Genomic DNA, 21,945 nt, shown 5'->3' with positions numbered 1-21,945 from the left:
GAAAGTGAGGAAATGCTGGTATGTTGTAGTGGAAAGTGTGCGCGATGAGTGCATTGGTGGGATATGGATGAGGCGAAGGTTGTGATCATTCCATCTTCGGTGGAAAAGATGTGGGGCATCACTTTGCCGGCTCCCAAGAAAAGGTCAGAGGTACGCTGGACTGCTGCACGTGACGCAGGATTTCAATGAAAAGGTGGGAAGGAGCTGCCTAGGGAAGTAGCTGTCGGGAAAGGGAAGGAAGCAAAAAGAGGAGAGTATAAGCATGCCCTACCTACCTACAACTTGTCCACGAAGCTGTCTCATTTCAGTGGGCATAGCTTATACGATTGAACGTAAGGTAAAATGCTGGCCAGAACTATCCGCAGCCTGCTATTATCCACTACTCTAAGGTCGGTACCTTAATTAATTATGAAGCAAAATATATACAAATAATCAAGGGCCCAAAGGTCTAATCAACAAAAGAGTTCACCCCCCCCGGTGCTGAACTGGGGGCTACATCTCTAGTGCTCATGCTGGGATTCGAACTCGTGTGCTCTCGTATGCGCTAAGCCTGTCGTCGAGTAGGCTGGTTGGCGAATTGATTGTTGACCATGAACCGTTCCACCACCACGCCACAGTTTGACCTGAACCCCGGCCTAGGGGTCGCCTGCTGCGCTGGTGACAGAAACAGAGTTGAGGGTGTATATGAAGGTCTCAATCCATCGGATGAGAGTCTGCTGGTACGTATCCATGGATCCTCAGGTGCGAGGGTGGGAAGGCGCTGACACGGAGCTATCGAGGTGCCTCCTTCCCACAAAACATTTTCTCGGATGGACCCACCTAAACGACCACCTCACACGCCGTACCTCTAGTGCTCAATGTAGATGCCTTGCCGTGGAAGTTGAAGGCCGTACTTCTTCTTCTCATTACCTAAACTTGCCAGAAAGCCTTGATCCCACCATGGCAGTCTTGAAGCCTCGACCATAAATACGTTACTGACCCCACGGAAACACATCTCGGCGCCGGCGTGGTCCTCAGTAACCTCCTCGCTTCCATTGAAGAGAATACCGTAAGATGCGATGGTGAGTTTGACGATAGAATCTTACATACGGACTCTGATACGAATATGAGGCAAATTCTTTATCAAGGCCACTTTGTGATTTTTCTTTTTCTTTTCATTTGGCCCGGAATTGAGTGGATTTTCTTTACGACAAGAAATTTACCTGAGGTATCCTATTTCACCCTTCTAAACAGCTACTGTAATTTTCTTGAGGAGAACAGGCAAACATCAAAAAAGAATCGTCTCACACAAACCCTGAGTGACATTCCGCGGTTAATATCCTACAGGTGAATCGCGCACCGCTCTCGAGATATTCGCCCAAGTGCATTTTAGTGTTTGCCAGACGTTGGGTTGACTGTCACTCGTCGATTCTGGTTGGTCAGAGCTGCATGTGGTGGGGCACCCCACGCTGTACCTGCACTTTGTACTGCGTACTTCGTGCTTCTGGAGGATCGATCGTACCTTTCCATCTTCAGATGCCTCCGGCCGCCTAAAGGTAATTCCAACGACCTGGAGTTTCTAGCCCAGGGAACCCTTCCCAGATTCAGAAGACCCTTTGCTCGAAGTTTTTCTCTCGCCATTCTGTGGTGTTTAATAATTTGCGTCTGAAGGTAAGGTATGTTACGGAGACTTGGTGACGTTACGTAGGCAGTTGAGGACAAGACTGGCAGCTGGCAGGTACTGTGGGCCCACGGCGAGTGCCCTTTCCTTCCCATGGTGACGCTGGTCATCGGAAAGGAAGGAAGGGAAAATTCCAACCATTTCTCTTCCAATCCAAAGCGACAACATTTTACCATCACTTGATCGTTCAGCCTACACATTCTGACTTCAATAAGAGGAGCATGCGAAATCCGATGCGACAAATGATTCCAGGCACCCCAGGCCCCACTGCAAAGGCCGACGCCAAGTCGGGGTAAAGCTGGCCGAAGAGTGAGGGGCATTTTGCTTTGCGCTGTGGAAATTAGGCGACCACTCATCTCACCAACTCTTACCTAGGTGCTCGATTTCCATCAACCGCCTTGCCAGGTTTGCCTTAAGGTTACGGTTTACGAATAATCCCACACCTGAAACCAAATCGCCGGCCTCTTTCTCCCCTCGACAGGCCCTTGGCTCTCAGCTGCGAATTTCTTGGCATCCAACATGTCGCGCACACCGTGAGTGCATGTACTTGCTCTAGGTCCCGCCAAGAGTATGAAGCGCCCAAGCTCACCACATCACGCTCTCAGGAGCCATGTCTTAGTCACTGGCGCTACAGGATTCATTGGCGCGCACGTCGTAGATGTTCTCCTGTCCCGAGGGCTCAGGGTCCGCGGAGCCACCCGATCTCTCGCCAAAGGGAATGCCATGATCAAGGATCGGCCCGAGTACGCCGGCAAGCTCGAGTTTGTCCAAATTGGTGATTTTGAGAAACTTGGTGTCTTCTCTGAAGCCATCAAAGATGTCGACACCGTGGTTCACGTCGCCAGTGTGAGGATTCTCCTGACGCTATAGAGGCCAACATCGCTTGAAATTTTGTTAATTGTTTCATGCAGCCGTTTACCTACGACACCAAAGACAACGAGAAGGAATTGATTATACCAGCCATCAACGGTGTCCGCTCTATCCTTGAAGCAGCCGTCACCAATCCCAAGATCACTCGAGTGGTCATTACTTCCTCCTTCGCCTCAGTTCTCGACGTCAACCGCAAGGCACCACCATACTTTACATACACGGGGGAAGATTGGAACCCCCTGACCTACGAAGAAGCCGCATCTCCGGAAACAAGCGCCGTAGTTGCATACCGAGGTTCCAAGAAATTCGCAGAAAAAGCAGCGTGGAATTTCATACAGGAGCACAACCCCCGCTTCGACATCGTGACGCTGTGTCCGCCAATGACGTTTGGTCCCGTGGTTCACCCCGTAAGCAGCGCCGACAAACTGAACGAATCGAACGCAATGCTGTGGAAGATTGCAAGCGGACAGAAGCCCCTGCCTGTTGCTCGGGTCCCATTCTGGATTGATGTCAGAGATCTTGCGGTGGCGCACGTGGAAGCGCTCTTTAGACCGGAGGTGGGTAACAGGAGGTTTCTTCCGGCCGCTAAGGATCGCTTTTCGTATGGTCTGGCTGCCAAGATCATTGAAGGCAACTTTGATTGGGCCAAGGGCAAGGTCGCGCGGGAAGAACAAGCGATCGACACTTCGCATGGGCTGGATGGGGAGACGGTCGCGAGAGAGCTTGGCGTCGAGTACCGAACTTTTGATCAAACGGTCGTCGACCTCATTGACCAGGTTACGAAAATGGAAGGCGGGACAGTATGACTTCGGAAGAAATAGTATTCCATTTACCAAAGGGCTGGTTCTTAGGGGCAATTAATAAGACAGCCACCTCAGACTACCTAAGCAAGATTCTCTCAGTTTGTGGTCAAGGGCCCAACAAAGATCTGGACTATCGGTCCCCGGGCAAATCCGTTTGTGAAGGTCGACCGCGCTTTTTAATGTGAGAAACACATATCGTTGACTCGGCCTACAAGCCATCTATCCCTGATTAAGCCACGGCCGGGACACTTTCTGCCTAAATTGATGTTACTCTTGAGCGGAACGAGCCCTCCGTTGCGACAGGTAAGCGAACAACACAGAGTGTGATCCATCCACCTGCGCAACACGGCTGGTAGATCAATGACTAACTAGTCTCCGGAACCTATTTCTGCTTCTCCGAGTTTGAATTACCGTGGTGATGGTATCGGGCCGTGTCGTCTTCTTAGCTTCGGAAGTGTCTCCGTGGAAAGGGAAGATGAGCTGATACCTACGAATGGTCCTATACAAAAACAAGCGACATCTGCACGACTTCCATAATGTGCTGCTAGTGTTATATCTTCTTTCAGCCACCGGCTCTATTCCATATTGTGCTAATCTCATACACATCTTGTTCGATATCTTCCGTTTTCTGCGCACAGGCTGTCGCCATGAAGGTATCAGTGGTCTTGCTAGCGGCCTGCGCTGCTCTTGTTCAAGGACATTGCATCTTCCAGGTAAGCCTTCTTCAAACCTTCATCAGAGCCCCAGCTGACCGTCAACTTCCTCGCAGAAAGTCTCCGTAAACGGCAAAGAGTACGGCTCCCTCGCAGGTCTCCGAGCACCCAACCAAAACAACCCAACTGAAGATGTGACTTCCCAAGACATCATTTGCGGAAAAGTCGCAACATCCTCCCAGGAAGTCATCACCGTCGCCCCCGGAGACAAGATCGGCTCCTGGTGGCAACACGTCATCGGAGGCGCCCAGTACCCCGGCGACCCAGACAACCCAATCGCAAAGTCTCACAAGGGCCCCATCACCGCCTGGCTCGCCAAAGTCCCCAGCGCTTCCAGCACCGGGATCACAGGGCTGCAATGGTTCAAGGTCGCCGAGGATAATCTGGACACGAGCTCTGGGTTATGGGGCGTCGATAAGATGATCAACAACGGTGGCTGGAGCTACTTCAACTTGCCGCAGTGCATTGCTCCGGGGGAGTACCTGCTGCGTGTTGAGTTGCTGGCTCTCCATTCTGCTCATCAGTTGAAGGGTGCGCAGTTCTACATTTCGTGTGCGAATATTAAGGTCACGGGCTCTGGAAGCTTTTCACCTAGCTCGACTGCGAGCTTTCCGGGCGTGTACCAGCAAAGCGACCCTTCGATCTACATCAACATCTATGGTACTGGTGGTCTTCCAAACAATGGGGGCAAGGCGTACTCCGCCCCTGGACCGAGACCGATTACATGCTAGAGATTGGAGAAGATGGCATGGAAGTTCCCGGATAGGTTGACTGCGACTATATAGCTGCTGGTATCAATGCAATATCATATGGGACATGGAGTATCCTTTGTTTTTACAGAGTGGTTCGGAGTTTGTTTGAATGGAAGTCATCCGCCCGAGTTTCTCATTGATCACATTACACAACTCCTACACTCACACGACCGTCTTCAACCATGACACGCAAGTTAATGTTGATGCTCATCTCCGTCGCGTTCCCCGCAGAGTTCCTAGCGCCTTTCCCGGAGCCTATGCCGATGTCAGAGAGGTTGCCAGATCCCACATTGATGTTTGTTACTTCTGTAATGCGGTCGCCGATCTCAATCGTGTTTCCATCGCCGATGGTGTTGTTACCATCTCCGATATCAAAGTCGTCGCCTGCACAGACCGGAAGCGTTAGCAGAAGCTTTCACAGGGTACTTGAGATACTATCATCACCCGACTTCGTACCTGTGTCTATGTCATTTCCTGTGCCGGCGAACCCAACGCCGTTTCCGTCGCCGATTCCTCCAGAGCTGATTGACCCCGAGTTGCCAGTCTGGTTGCCGTTCACGCCATTGCCTACTTGACGCGGCGATATAGTGGGTAGGTGTTTGGTGATTGGGGTGAGGCTAAACTGGAAGGGTAGGCAGTGTGTCGTCGCGGCGCACAGGGCGAGAACCGCCATCAGGCAGATTCGTAGGCTGATGAACATGATGGCCTGCTCGCTCCAGAGTGGTGCGCTGGGCTGAAGTACGCTGATTGAGTTTCGCTGCTTGCCAAAAAGATTGTCATCAAGGCTGGTATGTGGTTGATTTTAAGCTTAGCCAACTTGCAGAATGTCGTCAGAGACATAACTCCTTGAGCGTTCTCATCGCTAGACCGATGCCACATTCTTCTACTGAAACGATAAGCAAGCTAAAATTGGTCTTGTTGTCCATTGGGCTTCCCTTGCCAAGCCTGAAATATTGCACTCCTCAAGCTTCACAGCCCTCTTCGGATGAAGATACTGTATCGGCATTTCAATACAACTGCAAATACAGCACTAAATATCAAGTATAATGATGGATAGAACCAGATTTGTCGGCAGCTATTCTTAGAAGGCATTCTGGAGGTGAGGTTTGGAAGGTGATTCGCCGTGTGCTCACATATTTACCGCGGGCGAAGATGGAAGACCACTACTATTCTCACTCATCCTTGGCGGACTGAAACCACGTGAATGACCGGCAAATGAGGCATCCGGGCATACCGACGGCAATTGGTATTAGTAGAGGCGGTGCGGTTGAATGCTACGCCATCACGGGGGGCATTTACGAAGGCCTCCAACATCGCGTTTCACATGCGTTCCTTCCGAAATACGTCACTTCAAATCCCCTAAGAGCTCTTCTGTACCTTTACGAGCCCAGCAAGTGAACACTGCTCCAGACGTAAAGGCTCTGAGAGCCAAAACACGAAAGAATTGAAGGATGCCTCAAGAGTTCTGCCCGCATTTCGTGCTGCGGTTTATCTGTTGTCTCTTGGAGCTATGAGCTCTTATCAAAAGGGCAACTGGTGGCAATTCTGTTCGAGCAACCAATACCATACAAATGACACCGATGTCTGTGAACTTTGCTGAGATGCCTGCGGTATTCTTCTGGACCAGTCATCTTTTAGTTTGGCTGCTGCCCAGGCTAATACGCAGCATTCCACAAACTGTTTGATCTAATTGAGCGAACCGAGACACTTGCAGACATCTATAGACTTCTTCGATCCTTGTAAGCTACTTTCCCATGGGAAAAAGAACCAGAAAATGTATGGAAAGGCCCTCAGGTAGTTCCTATAGGCTTCCTTATGAAGCAATGGCCCCCAATTGACAGTGGTTGACCCAAGCATCACTGCCCTTCGACTCCATCACTTACCTTACTCTTTGGTTTCTACGTAGGAACTCCCGTGAAGGAATTTCTGAACCGATTCTCACTAGCCATTGACCTAAATCTCCTGATTTCCTGGACAGTTCTCGACTTCTGGGCTACAGCGAATAGACTTCTAGAAAGAAATGAAGTTTCTAAAACATAAGTTATCTAAGGTACTTGTGACGTTTGAGTCCGCTAGAGCCTCTTGGAGCACTGCTCAAGGGAATACACTCCACCATTGACGTCTATGTCATCTCCAATTGCTTGCTATGTCTTGTCTAGTTCTCACTTATATGACTGTTGTAGAACCCATCCTCTGGCTAAATCTTCCAACTCATTGTTTAAATCATTGTCCATGCTCAAAAATGTAGGCTGTGATAAGATTCTAATTACGGCTATAGAACCTCAACCTGTAGAGTTTGAGATAGAGAGCAGTCGTTTGAACTTTTAGAAACGTAGAGCTGAGGGCAAACCTCTCTCTAGGTATTGTCATTTGGCGGTTAGGATCATGAGGTAGGTAGTCGTCATTGACCCAAGATTTGTGATTGCATTAGAAGTATGTCTACCAAACGTTATCTTCGGTCCATCGCTTTTTTTCTTTTGATCTTTTTTTTCTTTTATTTCAGCGAAAAGTGCTGAGACGGTTTTATCGAACTTAATCCTGCCTTTTGAAGGGCCCAAGTATATTATTGGCTGTTTATTAGGGCTTTCTGTACAGTTTCTTCCTCCTCAGTGAGCTTAACTATCTTAATTCGTGATCATTCGATAGTTCAAGATTAGTACAATCGGTTGGCAGTGGCAAGTGATCTCTGTCCATCTTGCACTGGAAGACACATACTGTTTGCACGTAGGACGGTACTTAATTACAGCATCATATCTCAATCCAAACAAGAGCATGAAGAAAAGGCAGCACCAGGAAACATTCGTTGTCGCCCTGTTGTCGAGAATCAGTGTGGTATGTACTAGATCTACTAGTTACGAGCTTAAAGACCTCGGAACGTAACAACAAATCGTATTAGTATAGAGCCCAGGGAAGATACTCCAATGCTACTGCCCAAGATGTTTGTCTATCTGATTCCCCATTAGAAGAGTACTCCAAAGTTCTATCCAGCAGGAAAAGGAAGAGGTGAAAACTAAGACGCGAGCACCGCCAGCCTCTTATACAACCTCATGGAACCCAGAACGATCAACGAATTGAATACTTTGAGTCAATAGGGCTTCCCCGTTTCTTCTGCGACCCGGCCCTGTCGAGTCACTGTTTCTAGATATGCTGCGAATCGGGCTTACACCCTCCCCGAGATCATACTTGACAAAGCAGTACGAACTAGCAACGTAGATCACAAGCATCAAACACCATCACCTAATTCCTTGTCCCGGCTGGAGTCGTCAGATTACCTAATTGTCTAGAGTACCCGATCTGACGAACAACCTGCAAAGACACTCACGATGTTCAACACTAGTCACATCTCGGATCAACGCCAGTATAGGAGAGCATCTATTGCTCTTATGTTGCTCATACGAAGCGTTGACAAGGGATTCACTTGTTCAAGACTCCAAGTTGATGCGGTTTCGGATTCGAAATCCTTGTCATGTCCTGGGAAGTGGGGCGTCGAGATGGTGAGATAACGCGGTAAGCGCTCGACTACTTAGCCGAAGGAGAGATTTGGAATTGCAATTAAGATATGCGTAGTTTGTTGGATAGATCGTCTCCGCAGAACCGCTTTCTCGCATTTCGTAAGGTTGACAAGCTTATCATCTTGTCGGAGACCGAATGATTAGGCGGGTTCTGTTTCCCGGTCAAGTGAGGCTGTTTTGATGAAATGTCGTAACTTGACAGAAAACGTTGCAGGGAAATCCCCTATAGGAAGTGAGATCCGAGCGTCGCCTAATATAACCCTGTCCTGGGGTTGAATGGTCGGCAACTAGGACGCTCGATGATGGAATTTCTTTGAGATGGAGAAAAATGCAGAACTCGGGACACCCCAGCTGTCAGAGTCTGGCTGGGCCCCGCATCTCCGCTTCTCATTTTGAAGATGTTGCACCGCTATTGATCGGCGGTGAAGATGTTCCAGGACCTTGGCTAGCTCTTCCGTCTCCCCTCCCTCTGCCCTTGCCATTGGCCTCCGCTCTCCGCCCACACTGCGACCCTGCATATGTCAAGACGAATACCCCCATCTTGGTCCATCTTGAGTATGGCCATGCATTTGGGCTGCGCGTATTAGAAATGAGAAGGGGGGTGTTCGAAGCATGGTTGGCTGGAGCTCGTCAGAGCTGGTAGAGCCAGAGGCTGCCCAGAGAGAACATCTGCATTACGAATTGTCCGTCCTTGTTGTGGTGGGGGAGAGTAGGATTGCTATGCTACGCTATAAAGTCTCGAGGGTCCTTCATTCGGCTTCATTGCCGCCTCATTTTCTCCCCAGTCATTAGCATATCGTTGTGCAGAATTTCAAAATGCTTCGATCTCGTTTCCCATCAGCTCATCACTTCACTGTGTCAATCTTCGGATGCCAGTATCATGCCGACTCACCCTCACCTGAGAAACTATCTCTCATCAACAAGTTTGACGGACTCATCAAGGCCGCCGCGATTCATGTCGAAGAGCTCGAGCAAAATGACCTCCCCTCCAAGGTCTGGATGAGCTACTGGAAGTCTCCCCAGGTTTTCAAGGCATGGTGGGAGAGCCCAGAAACTTCTGCCTTCTGGGCCGCTCTGCCTGAGAACGCTGGTTTCTGGAGAGAGACCGTGAGCTTGCCCGCCACGAGATCAATGTACGAATCCAACAAGGAGCAACCTTCTGGTTTCGGCCACTGCGGAGAGCTGATCCCCCTCACTTCGAAAACGGGATACTGGGGCGCCTACCGCTCGCGTATGACCCCTGATGGCCCGGAAGACAAGTTCGAGTCTCCTCTGCCTGCGGTACCCGAGGCTCGTCCTTTGACGGACAAGATCCGCCCTGGAAGGGTCAGAGTGTCCAAGTTCCCTGACAACATCTCCTTTGTTGTCGAGGGCCAAGACTACAGTGCCATGAATGATAACGAGCGCGAACACTGGAACGAGAACTTCGACGGTCTGACCAAGCAATGGGTCACCAATGTCATGAACGCTGGTCCCGCCGGTGGGATGGTTTCTTCAAGGGCCTGCCACGCCTTCGCGGGTGATAAGCAACCTGGTGCCACGAAAAGCGCTGTCAACGGCGCCTCAACCAACGGCACTAATGGTACAAATGGTACCAACGGAACTTTGACAAATGGACACGGCAACGGAATCTTCCCCGGCTTGGACTACATTCGTCAGGCCCAGATCCTCTTTTGGCTTGACCTTTCCAAAATGGAACACATCGGCAGAACGGATAAGGTTCACGTCAAGCTCAGACGCGACTTTTTCGCTGCATACGGGCCTGGTGGAGTTATGGAGGGTGGTGATTTGCTGCTTTGGGTTGATGTGGCAGTTCTGAAGGGTGAAGAGATGGACGCGGAGTATGTTGGGTGCTATGATGGAACAGGATTTCTTGCATACGACGACCACCCCGCGTTCGCGAGCGAAAAGGTGGACATCGCCAAGCTGCCAGCGTTTTTCGACGCGCCGATCAAGTCCCAGCCCATTGAGTGGTAAAGCGTAATAGTAATAATGTGTCATCTCATGTTTGTGTCAAAATCGTCCACGTAACCCTCCTTTGTAGGTGACCTTTCACGATAAACAGACGAAGAGCCTCCTCTAGCAGCCGGTGGGCACAGATAGCAGAGAAGCATTCCGTCTTGGGTGCTCGCTGCTCCGTGCTCCACGTTCATCCGGTATATTACGAGGCCAAAATTTCGCTCAATCAGGAACTGCACATTCACAATCAGCAAGTGTTTCCGAGTGGGGGCGGGCCAGGATTGAGTCAGTGGTTGAGAATAGAGTTCACAGGGGCCCCTGTTCCAAGTCGGCCCAGTTCCCCGGACGGGACCGTTCTTCAGCAACGACTAATAGAAATGCAACGTGCATGGGGTCCGCCGGCCGGCAACCTCGTCGCGGCCCAACGGGCCAGAAGGCGAGACCACGGGAGGGATCTGTTGTCTTACCAGAAATGGTCTGGTTTTGGGGGATGTGCGACCGTCGCCGAGATCTAACCTGCCCATCCGCTGATTGTGGTTGAGAATTTGGTCCCTAGTGGTTCCCGTTTCTGATGATCCAACGGTTTTAACAAGCATCCTATGACCCATCATTACAACTTCTAGTTCATATAACCAGCTACTGGCCAAACTCTCCATTATTACGAATCCCGCATGGGACGAAAGTCATGTTATGTCGTTTTCTCCGATGCCACGCAAATGCCTCAGGAGCCCTTGCTTTCTGCTGCCAAGTCAGTTTGACGTTCCCTTCCGCGGGCCAATGCAGTCCTTGTCTGCCAGCTTGCTAAGTCATGTCCCATGAGCAGAACTTTCTAATGTGGAAATGTGCTTGCCGATCTCCACACCCTGACCTCTCAAACAATCTACTTCGGCCAGATACGTTCAGAGAGGAAGAGAGAAAAGGGGGTTCTCTCGTCATTACCGATTCAGCACTGTGGACCTATGTTGTCTCCTCCAACCCTGAGAACGCTTTCCTGTAACGTAGAATTACTACCTGAGTCCACAATCACGGTTCACTATCTTTATGTCTTCCAGTCGTTCCCCTGGACCTAATGAACGAGGGTTTGGTCGATCCTAACTGCCGATTGCAGGTTGGAAGTAACCTGCAGATGGGTCCTGCAGGCGGCAGACTCTGCAACCTTTTCGCGACCCGATTCTTAAGCACGAGCTGCCCAAAACTGGCGTCTGTCTAGCCGGTTCAGCATTACCCGCAGGTCTACTCCTTCAACTTTTTGGAAGCGCTTTGTTTTTGCCTATCCCCGATTAAGAACGAGTGTGTGTGTGTGCGTGCATTTGCGGTCAACTCCGACAACCCGCAACAATGGCGGTCGCTGAAGCGTTGATGCCGGCGGTGATTGAGATGTGGGTGGAATATGCCATTGGAATTTTGGTTCTTTTTCTACGAATCTTCACGAGATGTAAGAAGGTGGTGGGTTTCAAATGGCAAGGCGACGACTATTTGGCCGTGGCGGCCATTATATTCTTCACGGTTAGTTTGTTGTCTCAATCGGGAACCCCTATTCCCAACCACACCACGGAGCGGGCTCCGCTGACAACACCATGAACCTTAGTTGGAGGTTATGATGTGTCAAATCATCGGTAAGAACAGACTCTTGTATGCCAAGAAAACTTTACTTTTGTTCTAACGACCACGTTCTAGTTGAGAAGGGAAGCATCACGGGTATGACCGACGAGATCGCGTTGAGCCTCACGCCAGAACAATACAAGAGCCACGAAACGGGAGCGAAATGGCTTTTCGCTGCGTGGTATGTCTACGTTAGCATGATTTGGAGTCTGAAGGGCATCATGCTCTTCTTCTTCTCCAGAGTCACGTAAGTTGCTGTTCATCGTTTTCCTGCGGAACAGACGCTAAACAACGATTGGGCAGAAAAACTCTGCCAGAGGAACGCCTGGTCAAGGTGGTGTCCGTCATTACCGTCTTTGCCTACTTGGCCACACTTGCGGTTGTTACAGGACATTGCCGTCCTATGCACAAGCTTTGGCAAGTGTATCCCTATGCCGGAGGTAAGGAAGATACTGTGATGTTTCGAAACGCGTTGGACGGCGAGAATCTAATGTCCTGTAGACGACTGCACGCAAAACACCTCCAAATATTACGCGTTGGTGACTACAAACGTCGTGTAAGTACTGATGGATCTGGAACATTCATCGTATTCCTTAGCTGACGCGTGTGCCTAGAACCGACATCATGATCATGTACATTCCCATCCCGTTGTTGTGGAGGTTGCAGACCACTCTTCAAAAGTAAGTTGCAACTGAACGACAAAGGGTCTGTGATTCTAACAAGCCGTAGAAAACTTGCATTCGGCCTAATGTTCTGTGCCGGTTTCTTTATCGTAATTTGCACGCTATTGCGGTGCATCATCTGCTTGAGCACCCCCGAACGACTTGACTTGGGATTGAACTGGTCCATCCGTGAGACGGTAAGCTCAAAATTCATCGCTTCTTAGGTCTTGATCGTCATTTTGGCTAATCAATTTCCGATCAGGTTGTTGCGATTATCTGCACGAACGCTCCGTCAATCAAGCCGCTTTTTCCCCATCGACGCACCGGCTCCACGAATCCGAGTACTCCCCACTCCGGCCTGGTCACATTCGGCGGCACCGGCAGCTCACACAAGATGTCACGCGTCAGAAATGGCCATCAGAAGCTCGACGACACATCCGTTGGCAGTCAGGAACATATTGTCAACCCAAAGGGCGCCAGGAGCCAGACCACGGCGTTTGCGGACGACCGAAGTTCCGATGACGGAGGAAACTATAACTCGGGTATTCAGGTCACTAAGGATTACCACGTTGAGGTTGGCCGATAATGAGATGGTAGGAGCTACTAATGTGTGAATTCCGAGGCAAGCTCTACGCAGGATTACAGAGCTGCTCTGGCGGTTAAACTCCATCCATCTGGTGCCTGCTGGTGGAAAAGAGTCAAGATGTATAATACATGTACATATTGCGAGCCGTCCTCCTACGGCTGGCCGGTTGGGTACGAATTAATGACGTTCTGGTAACGAAAGACTCGAGTGACTGGGAAAGTTCATGGTCATCAAACGCTACGTGAGAATTTGACATCCATCTGCCATCGTCACTTGTGTGGGGGCAAGCAGTTGGTATGGACAGGGAGTAGAGCTAAGAAACGGCATAACTCCTTAGCAAATCTTGACAACACGGGCAGGGTGCTCAGGTAACAACAGCCTCTTGGTCAGGAAACACGCATTGTGTATGGACGGCTAGCGCTCCTCTCTCGAGTCATTACAGACCTCGCCAGACTGTATCAATACATGAATGCAAGAATATCCCATTTTGGAGCCCCGAGCAATCGTTTCAAGCCTTGCATACGCCGCTGCATCTCAGTCCCCACTATGTCTTAGATACCAGCAGACTGAGGTCCTTGACGTCTTCAAGGTCTTTCAAGCAGGTCTCATGCTTCTGCTTGATAAAGCCCCAAGCCGGTCCACCGAGTGGAACACGCAAAGGGATGCGTTTCTTGCTAGACGCAATACTGAAGATAGCGTCTGCAATCGCAGACGGCTTGGTAAGAGTCATCGACTTGATACCCATCTCCACGTATTTCTCGAGAACACGTGCCGGCATATCTTTCTCGGCATAAGCTGGATGAGGCTCAGTCCGCGCCTTGCTATGCCCCTCGAAATTTGTCTGGACACCACTCGGCTCTACAATACAAAAGTTTACTGAAATACGTCAGCGACTCCTGCAATTTTTTATGCGAGATATGATGCCAGCTTACTGTTCCAATCAGGATGCATCTCCTTTGCCACAGACTCAGTCCACCCTTCGACGGCCCACTTCCCCGCGTGGTAGTACGCGTGACCCGGAAAGGCGCATTGTCCAGCAAGAGAGGAAATGTTGAAGATAATACCGCCTCGTCGGGTTTCAGACTGTCGCATGTTCTCGATGGCACAAGTAGTCATCCGAGCCGTACCGAAGAAGAGGGTCTCAATTTCCTGGTGAGCTTGTTCCTCTGTCGCAGACTCAGTATCGCCGGACAACGAATACCCGGCATTATTCACCAAGACATCGAGATGAAAATCTTTGCCAAAGTGTTCGGTTGCGGCTTTGAATGACTCTTTCACCGAGGTTGGTGATGTCACGTCAAGGACAAGTTTGAGGAGGTTGACATTGTCATCGGGCAGGTAATCCAGGTCCTTAGGATTCCGAGCTGTTGCGATCAAGCGATGTTTCGGTTTGCTTGCGACTAGAGCTGCCAGTGCTTGGCCGATACCCGACGAACATCCGGTGACTGGTAGTGTGTCAGTTGTGTGAACCTGAGCGATTCTCACCATAGCAACTTACTCAACCAGATTGCGTCCGGGGGAAGAGTGTACGGTTTGGTGTTAACCGGGTTCATATTGACGTTGGAAATTGAAATTTTCGAGATGCTATTTACGATCGAGTCTGGTAAAGAAAAGGTCGATGTGAGAGAGTATGCCAGCTGAGGCCATCCTTTTCTAATCTCAACGTCTCTGTCCCAGATTCGACTTCATCGTCGCGGATCTGATCTCTTGGGCTTTATAGTCCTGACTCGTGGGCTCACACATTTCGATGTTGACTTGAGGTCCAATTGATTTTTCGGCTCCAAATTGTGGCGCAGATAGGATTCAAGGTGCTGACAGCCCAAACCCGATTCTTCTCACCGTGCCGGTCGGGTGACTCAAGCGGTATCGGTCAGACTGCAATGCAACGGTATTCGCATTCGCATCTGGCAACATACAGCAAAGCACATGATTACTTGAGGAAACAATGCTCGCACTCGGCTATGCCCATTGACATTGGTCTCGCATTTTTTCCGCACTCGAACAATTCCCTTAGGCATTGATTGGTCTCCCATTTTATTTATGTCCAATATTGCATCTTCGAAGTCAAGCTTTGGAATGCAGCAATCAACAGGATCCGTTTTCCGCTCTTCCAAGTTTTTCAAGAACAAGCAAGCATACGAAAACACTTGGTCGTCTGCATTCTTACCCAATAGTCGAGCTTTGAAGTGTCATTATCTCCGTCGCAGGCCCACCTACATCGTCTGACAGACAACGCGCGTCTGATGTGCCACGCTTAACCCACAGATGAAGCGTTGTCATTGGCCCAGAGACATAGCTCCAGACGACTCCAAGGCGTAATGTCATATAAAGGTTCTGCCAGTTCTCATAGAGCTGGGACGATGAAGGCCTGTTAGTGGGCGTAGACTCGCGCCACGGCGAAGACCTTAGGACGAGATTGAGCTCTGAGGTTAGACGTCCCTACTCTCAAACAAAGTTTACAAATGTGTTGCGGACGAGACAGATAACAAAAGAGTACCCGGAGTTCATGGTTGTGTCTGTTCATCCAGCACCATTTCGGCGACTGGCATGATGGGCTTGCCGCCCATTTAGAGCTATGCAATACTTGACATGGTTCGCGAATCATCGTCCCATCATTTCCGTTGAAAAGATCGAAAAAAGCGCAGAGACCGACGTTGGGCATCCATCTTAGGTCAAGCTAGGAGCGGAGATTACTACGAGCCTATTGAAGCCTGGTGGGTTGTGAGCAAGGACGAACACGACAAAGACAAGGCTAAAAAGTCGTGGGACTGGACTCAACTGAGTCACAAGTGCATGCATGTGAGACTTGAGAAATATTCTGACTAGTGTTTATACGGTGATGATTCCAGCTGCGAATGCGAATTACCGGCATTATTATTTGATGGAAGCAAATATGCGAATCCATTCTGGCATTTCTACATGGGCCGAAAGTTCAGATTAGGCTACATCAATATATTTCTTTGTTTTCCTCTTCTGCATATTATCCGCACTACAGTAGGGTGTCAAAAGTTCGTGTACACCCTCCCAGTGCGTCACCTATAGCCCACTAACTACGTCTCTTTATTACTATAAATATCTTCTTAACTTAGGTATAAGTAATATAATTTAAAAATTTAGTAAAATACTTAAGTATATAAAGTATATAAAACTATTTTTTATATATTTTAAAATATTTTATATTAGTCCTTTATAGTATAATATAAAAGTAGAATATAAAATAAAAAAGAATTTACTAAGAAGTATAGTGCTATTTGTACTTAAAAAGCCCTATAATCTACTATAATAAAAATCTCTTAAAACTTATTTTTTTAAAGATTTATTTAACGCTTTTATAATTAAATAAAATATAATATAACTTAGATATATACTAATGTAATAGCTAATTAGTTATATAGTAATTTTTAATCTTTTCTTCCTGTTATATTTAAGTTTCTGTTTGCTATTGAAAAGTAGGATTTTTGCGGGATACTGTGCGCTGCACACGAACTTTTGACACCCCACTGTACATGAGCATCGTGTCCAGGCTTTGAAGTGACATTCGCACTTGCGGAACTGAAATGACGATATGCATGAAGATTTCAAATGGGGTAGATAGTCTATTTTCCAAGTTCAGCGCCTGTCTTTTACTTTTTCACAGCTTGTACGCAGCCGGGTAACAGACTTTAGTAAGTTCAAGTAGAGATTATGATTAGAAAAGGGTAGGATATGTTCGTAGCTGGCCACTTGTTGCTTCGTCACGCAATTATAGATTTGATTGGAGGTTTATCAGATGACGATACCTTCTTCTAGTGTCGGATTAAGTTTTACCTGGTTGAGTTAGTCAAGTCACTATGTCAGTGAGCTTTACCATGACGAAGAACCCTGACTGAAGCCGTGACAAAAGTCGTCCACAAAGGGGTTCTGAAAGTTTGGTCTTTCCGTATTCATACATCATCTCATAGTTTCTACTTAATCAGCTCACTTACTCAGCTCCAAGGCAAATGAGAAATGGAGGTGGCTGGAACCAAATCAAGTTGCAACTGGTCACACGAGACTTTGGTTAGTGGGGAAGCCCGCAGCACAACGGGCACTTAACATCTCCACCCCACAAAAAATAGCCAGAGCCTTGAGCAAACCCTGCGCGCAACAACGCCATGTCTCCGATTCCACACCTCACCGCCTACTTCAACCGCATTGTCGCCGCGGCTCCTTGACGCCAATGGCCGCGGAGAGAGACGCCTCGCCCCCACGGCAGCTGCCGGACGCCGAACCGGAAGAGCTGTACGGCCAAGAGGTACGCCTGGAAGAGGAGGTTTTTGCTTGGTATAATCCCGACAAGTGGTACCCGATCCAGATTGGCCAGGTCTATGAGTCGCGATATCAGGTGCTGCTGAAATTGGGGTTTGGCTCTGCGTCGACGGTGTGGTTGTGTCGTGATCTTGAGTATGTGCGCGATTTATTCCTATGCTTGTTGTTATTTCGAGAGCTACTTTGCTAACTGGTGGTTTAGGAAGCATTGCTATGTAACTTTGAAAGTCTATGAGACTGGTCATCGGCAGGCTCATAACGAGGAAGTGGTCCTTCGCCACTTGGAACGCCTCGAGTCTGAGCACCCAGGACAGAAACTCCTTCGCTCCATCAAGGACAGTTTTGAGCTGCAGGGGAAAATCGGCCCGCATGTTTGTCTGGTCTTCGAGACTCTAGGCTTATCCCTGGCCGACATTCGAGAGTTGGCAGGCGGCAAGCTGCCAGAGAATCTCTTAAAAGGGTTGATATACGGCTTGTTACTGGGCATTGACTATATGCATTCAGTTGCACATGTCGTCCATACTGGTGAGGATGATTATGCTCCTGCAACACTTCACCATCATGCGCCTCAGAAGCTGAGGTGTTCTCTGCATCGGGGCATAGATCTGCTTCACTAACACACACGTCAGATATTCAAGATGGAAACATTATGCTCTCAATTTCAGACACGACAATCTTGGATGTCCTAGTGAACGAAGAATGGAGGCTTCCAAGCGCGAGAAAAGTCATGAGTGATCGTACCACCTACGCATCAACGGGGCTCGAGATCCCAGATGATCCAGGCGATCCTGTCATTTCAGATTTCGGCGATGCGCAATACGGAGAAGGCGACTTCGACGGCGAGGTGATGCCAGATCTGTACCGCGCGCCCGAAATCATCCTCGGAATTCCCTGGGACGAAAAGATTGATATATGGGCTTTGGGATTGATGGTGAGAGACTCGCCTGCGGCGAGGGGCCTACCAAATGCTGACGCTGATTTTTCACCGTTGCCAGGTTTGGGATTTGTTCGAGGGGAAGCTACTCTACAACACACGACACCGCGATCGGAATGCATCCCGGGCAGCCCACTTTGCGAGGACGGTGTCTTTGCTCGGACCACCGCCCGATGATCTTCTGGATAGAGGGTCGACATGGAAAGACTTTTTTGACGATGGAGGTTTGTTGATGACCGTGCGAGGGGTTTGCAATGTAGGCCGGGTGAGACTGACGCGCGAGAGACAGGAAAACTAGTTGTCGACGGCGAGATACCAGAGTCCTCGTTCGAGGAGGAAGAGTGTAATCTCGAGGGAGCGGAGCAAGCCGAGTTCTTGGTGTTTCTGAGGAAGATGCTGCAGTGGAAACCAGAGGATAGGTTATCCGCCCGAGAACTGATGGAGGACCCGTGGCTGTGTCGGCAGACGGCTGATGACTGAAGGGAGACTTAATTAGATGAGGATGAAGACCCAAAAGGCTTGAACAGAGAAAGGAAGACGGTTGATAGGAAGGAGAAGAAGATACCCCATTGATTTGATGTCTCGATGATCCCAGCCTCTTGAGAAGTTGTGGTCCAAAGGCGTTCTTTCAAATTGCTTGGTCAAGTGTCTCATCAGGAGGTCTATCATGAATGATGAGAGGCGTCTGGTGAGCCATAGGCACTACATATGGACATCCTTGAACGTAACAATGAAGCCACGGTCATCCGAACGGGGCATTCAGTGAGTCTGCTCAGTTATGAAGAAGAATTAGATCATTAGAATTATTCCAAACATGCTTCTATATGCTCCGTGTCCCATTTTGATCCCGAAATAGCATCCCAACCCCCATCATCATGGTCAATGGCCGGGAAGGGTTTTCTAGGCGCCGGAACTATGCGAAAGTGCGAAGCATCCTTCAAAGGAGTGTCGTGAAAGCAAAACAGGCAAATCATCGTAAAAGTCGTGTAAAGCGTCGTCAATTATGTGCGGATGGAATTGAGCCCCGCGATGGAACTCTGGTTACCCATGAACCGTGGTTTAGAATGGTCCCGTCTAAGCGACCGCGGAAATCTCCTTGATCGGGGTAGGCAGCGTGATGATGCCGCAGTTGATGTTGCGCGTCGAGTAAATCTGGCCAATGGTCCAGTTGTCGTTTTGCCAGAACGTCTCCTCGCACTGGAGATCGGCGACGGCGCCGCCCTTTGCGGTGTAGCGGGCTCTGGTTGTTCACATTCCAATTAGCCTCGGCGTTTCTTATGGCAAACCGTACTCCGTGACGCTTTCGGCGCAAATGTTTCATCGCCAGGGGAAACCCCACGAGGTAGAAGGCAAACCGGTAGGGAGTTGAGAGGATGTGACTTACGGGTACTTGGGATCATCATTACAAGTCCACGACTGGTTCAACGCAACAGCCTTCTCAGGCGTGCTCCACGTGAAGGACGTGGCCGTGCTCTCCCCGCCCTCGGGCGGGGTGCACTGATAGACCTGCTCGCCATAGAAGAAGTCGTTGAGACGGCTGCTGGCGGCGGAGCAGGCGACGGTGTAGTCGAGGACCGGATTGGAGACGTTGAAGCTGATGTAGCCCCACGAGTTCTGGTGGGAAGGCGTGCTGAAGATGTAGCTGGCGTGGTAGTCGAAACCCGTGAGCGTCCACTCGGAGAGCTTGCCTGATTTCTGGCCGCACGTCTCCTCGCGCTGGGCGATGGGGGAGGCGAGGGCTGGGGCGAGGAGAAGGAGGCTGGCAAGGAAGTGCATTTTGAGGGTTGGTGAGGGTTGTGATGGGTTGAGGGGTCTTTAATTTGAGAGGATGAGTTTATGTTTACTATGAAGTGGGATTAGGTGGGATGAAATGAGATGAGACGGAAGAAGCGTGATGCTGTGATGCCAAATCTCAAGAGTTAAGACGAGGAACATCACGCAGGTATAAGTACACATCGCATCGTCAAACTTTTTACCAATCCTCTCGACATTGACAAAAGATCGCCAGTTGACTTTCCACACAGCATGCCATCAAAGAGCCTAAACCCGGGAGTCCCAGCCATCCATTGCATGAAAGTCGGTAAGGCCGGAGAGGTGGCACCGTTGAACCATGACGTAGCACAAAGGGTACCATTCTCGTATTTCTTGCGACCGCAGTCAAGTGGATGGACCGTGTCGCCGTCAAGCGACATCCTTTCTCACCTATCCCATCCCATCCCCTCTTCCCCCACAAACGCGGCGTAGATCGTGCCCGTTGGCAGACAAGCGGGAGAAACAAAAAGAGGGGTGAGGGGGGGTCGCATCGCTCACTCGTACGGTAGGTAGAATGGGTGAAGACGGCGCTGAGCGGAGCATGGGGGTTGGAAGAGCGATCAAAATTGCCCGATTCCGGCTTGTCGCTGCAGGCACCATTCTGGTTCGGGTTGGGGCGAAATGTGTATTATTAGAAGAATTGTCTCTCGTCCTCATGATTTCACTATATTTTCACGTAAACTCAGCTGGGGCCTGCCTAGTGCTCGGCTCGGCAGCTGACAGCTAGCAAGCTAGCAGCTTTTTCGAACAGCGTGTGCCCTGGAGCGGACTGCCGATCCCTGGCTCGTGTTGAACACAGCAAAGGAGGATGCTAGTGGGATGGGATGGATATGCATGAATGGTCTCAATGACAGTCCCTCTTGCTTGCAGCGACGACCTTGCTGAGAGTCACGGGTAATTACACCTTGGACGTTTTGAGTAGCGGATGGGACGATTCCAGGGTCTCGTTGTTCCTCTTCGTCTGATCCCAATCAGTTGTCAAAGACCGGATGGGACTTCCTCGGTCAGATTCTGGATTACGAGGGAAGAATAGATGAACCGCGCCCTCCTCGGTGGCTCCTTGTGATGCAAACGCTGGCAGATACGACCAGGAAGATCGATGACCTGGAACCTGCATGGAGCCAGGCTGCAAGATATGCATATCGCTGCGTTTGTTTTTCTGGTCCCATCCGTCATGCGGTGCAGTCAAGTCGCAATAGTTAAAGTGACTTCGTTTCCAGCCGCATCTCCACTGAAGAACCACTTGTCGGATCGGCGCTTGTCATGCTCGTCATGCCATCCTCGGCTCCGGTGGGCAGGCGGCGCGCTCAACTCATTGACGAGCGGACAAAGCCGGTCGTGCCTATTATCAAAGTGCCTGTCAACCAGCCACTGCCGCCCAGACGAAGGATCTTGGCGGGTGGCTCTGTCGGACTGGACGGAAAGCAGTGAATTCGATCGTCGCTCAAACGTTTTTATTTCGCCTCAAACCCTCGTGGGAACGTTACACCTCGCTGCGGTTGTGTTCAGTCTTCACAGACTTCATGGGTCTGGGACCCCAGGGCCGCCGAACAATCTTTGGTCCTTTTCCGACTTGTGACTCTCCCGTAAATGAACCCTCTCTCGAGATGGATGTTTTGTGTTTTGGGTAAATGCAGGAACACATCGCCGCCGGGATCTGACCGCTCAATGCACACCCGAGAAAAGAGAAAGCGGCTGAAGATGGCGGTCTGTCACTATCCGTACCTAGACGGCGAAGAAACTACGATTCTTGTTTGTGCTGTAATGATCGTGACGAGATTCGCATTTTAGAG

General features: G+C 49.8%; 10 protein-coding genes across 10 annotated transcripts; 6 read left to right on the top strand and 4 right to left on the bottom strand.

The window, feature by feature from the left end:
- Positions 1-2,179: 2,179 nt before the first annotated feature.
- CTAM01_14181 (NAD dependent epimerase/dehydratase) lies at positions 2,180-3,336 on the top strand (the record flags this gene model as incomplete). The annotated part of the gene is made up of 3 exons (XM_060530182.1): positions 2,180-2,193; positions 2,266-2,506; positions 2,572-3,336. The coding sequence occupies 3 exons, from the start codon at positions 2,180-2,182 to the stop codon at positions 3,334-3,336; spliced, it is 1,020 nt and encodes a 339-aa protein (XP_060375239.1).
- A 644-nt stretch (positions 3,337-3,980) lies between these two features.
- CTAM01_14180 (glycosyl hydrolase family 61) lies at positions 3,981-4,777 on the top strand (the record flags this gene model as incomplete). The annotated part of the gene is made up of 2 exons (XM_060530181.1): positions 3,981-4,046; positions 4,103-4,777. The coding sequence occupies 2 exons, from the start codon at positions 3,981-3,983 to the stop codon at positions 4,775-4,777; spliced, it is 741 nt and encodes a 246-aa protein (XP_060375238.1).
- A 166-nt stretch (positions 4,778-4,943) lies between these two features.
- Positions 4,944-5,498, bottom strand: CTAM01_14179 (uncharacterized protein; the record flags this gene model as incomplete). Its single annotated transcript, XM_060530180.1, has 2 exons — positions 4,944-5,182; positions 5,255-5,498. 2 exons carry the CDS (start codon positions 5,496-5,498, stop codon positions 4,944-4,946), a joined length of 483 nt encoding a protein of 160 aa, XP_060375237.1.
- Positions 5,499-9,126: 3,628 nt separating this feature from the next.
- On the top strand, positions 9,127-10,287 carry CTAM01_14178 (uncharacterized protein; the record flags this gene model as incomplete). The annotated part of the gene is made up of 1 exon (XM_060530179.1): positions 9,127-10,287. One exon carries the CDS (start codon positions 9,127-9,129, stop codon positions 10,285-10,287), a length of 1,161 nt encoding a protein of 386 aa, XP_060375236.1.
- Positions 10,288-11,607: 1,320 nt separating this feature from the next.
- Positions 11,608-13,119, top strand: CTAM01_14177 (uncharacterized protein; the record flags this gene model as incomplete). Its single annotated transcript, XM_060530178.1, has 8 exons — positions 11,608-11,775; positions 11,858-11,885; positions 11,947-12,118; positions 12,175-12,311; positions 12,373-12,427; positions 12,486-12,551; positions 12,601-12,730; positions 12,796-13,119. 8 exons carry the CDS (start codon positions 11,608-11,610, stop codon positions 13,117-13,119), a joined length of 1,080 nt encoding a protein of 359 aa, XP_060375235.1.
- A 544-nt stretch (positions 13,120-13,663) lies between these two features.
- On the bottom strand, positions 13,664-14,672 carry CTAM01_14176 (short chain dehydrogenase; the record flags this gene model as incomplete). Its single annotated transcript, XM_060530177.1, has 3 exons — positions 13,664-13,995; positions 14,052-14,564; positions 14,618-14,672. The coding sequence occupies 3 exons, from the start codon at positions 14,670-14,672 to the stop codon at positions 13,664-13,666; spliced, it is 900 nt and encodes a 299-aa protein (XP_060375234.1).
- A 2,645-nt stretch (positions 14,673-17,317) lies between these two features.
- CTAM01_14175 (uncharacterized protein) lies at positions 17,318-18,820 on the top strand (the record flags this gene model as incomplete). The annotated part of the gene is made up of 5 exons (XM_060530176.1): positions 17,318-17,541; positions 17,609-17,931; positions 18,036-18,337; positions 18,402-18,564; positions 18,630-18,820. 5 exons carry the CDS (start codon positions 17,318-17,320, stop codon positions 18,818-18,820), a joined length of 1,203 nt encoding a protein of 400 aa, XP_060375233.1.
- Positions 18,821-19,414: 594 nt separating this feature from the next.
- Positions 19,415-20,116, bottom strand: CTAM01_14174 (uncharacterized protein; the record flags this gene model as incomplete). Its single annotated transcript, XM_060530175.1, has 2 exons — positions 19,415-19,580; positions 19,725-20,116. 2 exons carry the CDS (start codon positions 20,114-20,116, stop codon positions 19,415-19,417), a joined length of 558 nt encoding a protein of 185 aa, XP_060375232.1.
- A 196-nt stretch (positions 20,117-20,312) lies between these two features.
- CTAM01_14173 (uncharacterized protein) lies at positions 20,313-20,750 on the bottom strand (the record flags this gene model as incomplete). The annotated part of the gene is made up of 1 exon (XM_060530174.1): positions 20,313-20,750. A coding segment is annotated over one exon (438 nt), but the record flags the coding sequence as incomplete, so codon positions are not given.
- A 501-nt stretch (positions 20,751-21,251) lies between these two features.
- On the top strand, positions 21,252-21,731 carry CTAM01_14172 (uncharacterized protein; the record flags this gene model as incomplete). Its single annotated transcript, XM_060530173.1, has 1 exon — positions 21,252-21,731. The coding sequence occupies one exon, from the start codon at positions 21,252-21,254 to the stop codon at positions 21,729-21,731; it is 480 nt and encodes a 159-aa protein (XP_060375230.1).
- Between the last annotated feature and the right edge of the window lie 214 nt (positions 21,732-21,945).

Source organism: Colletotrichum tamarilloi, assembly GCF_030869305.1.
Source record: "Colletotrichum tamarilloi strain Tom-12 chromosome Unknown Scaffold_115.1, whole genome shotgun sequence".
Taxonomy (NCBI): Eukaryota; Fungi; Ascomycota; class Sordariomycetes; order Glomerellales; family Glomerellaceae; genus Colletotrichum; species Colletotrichum tamarilloi.
This window is presented reverse-complemented; position numbering and strand designations above follow the sequence as displayed.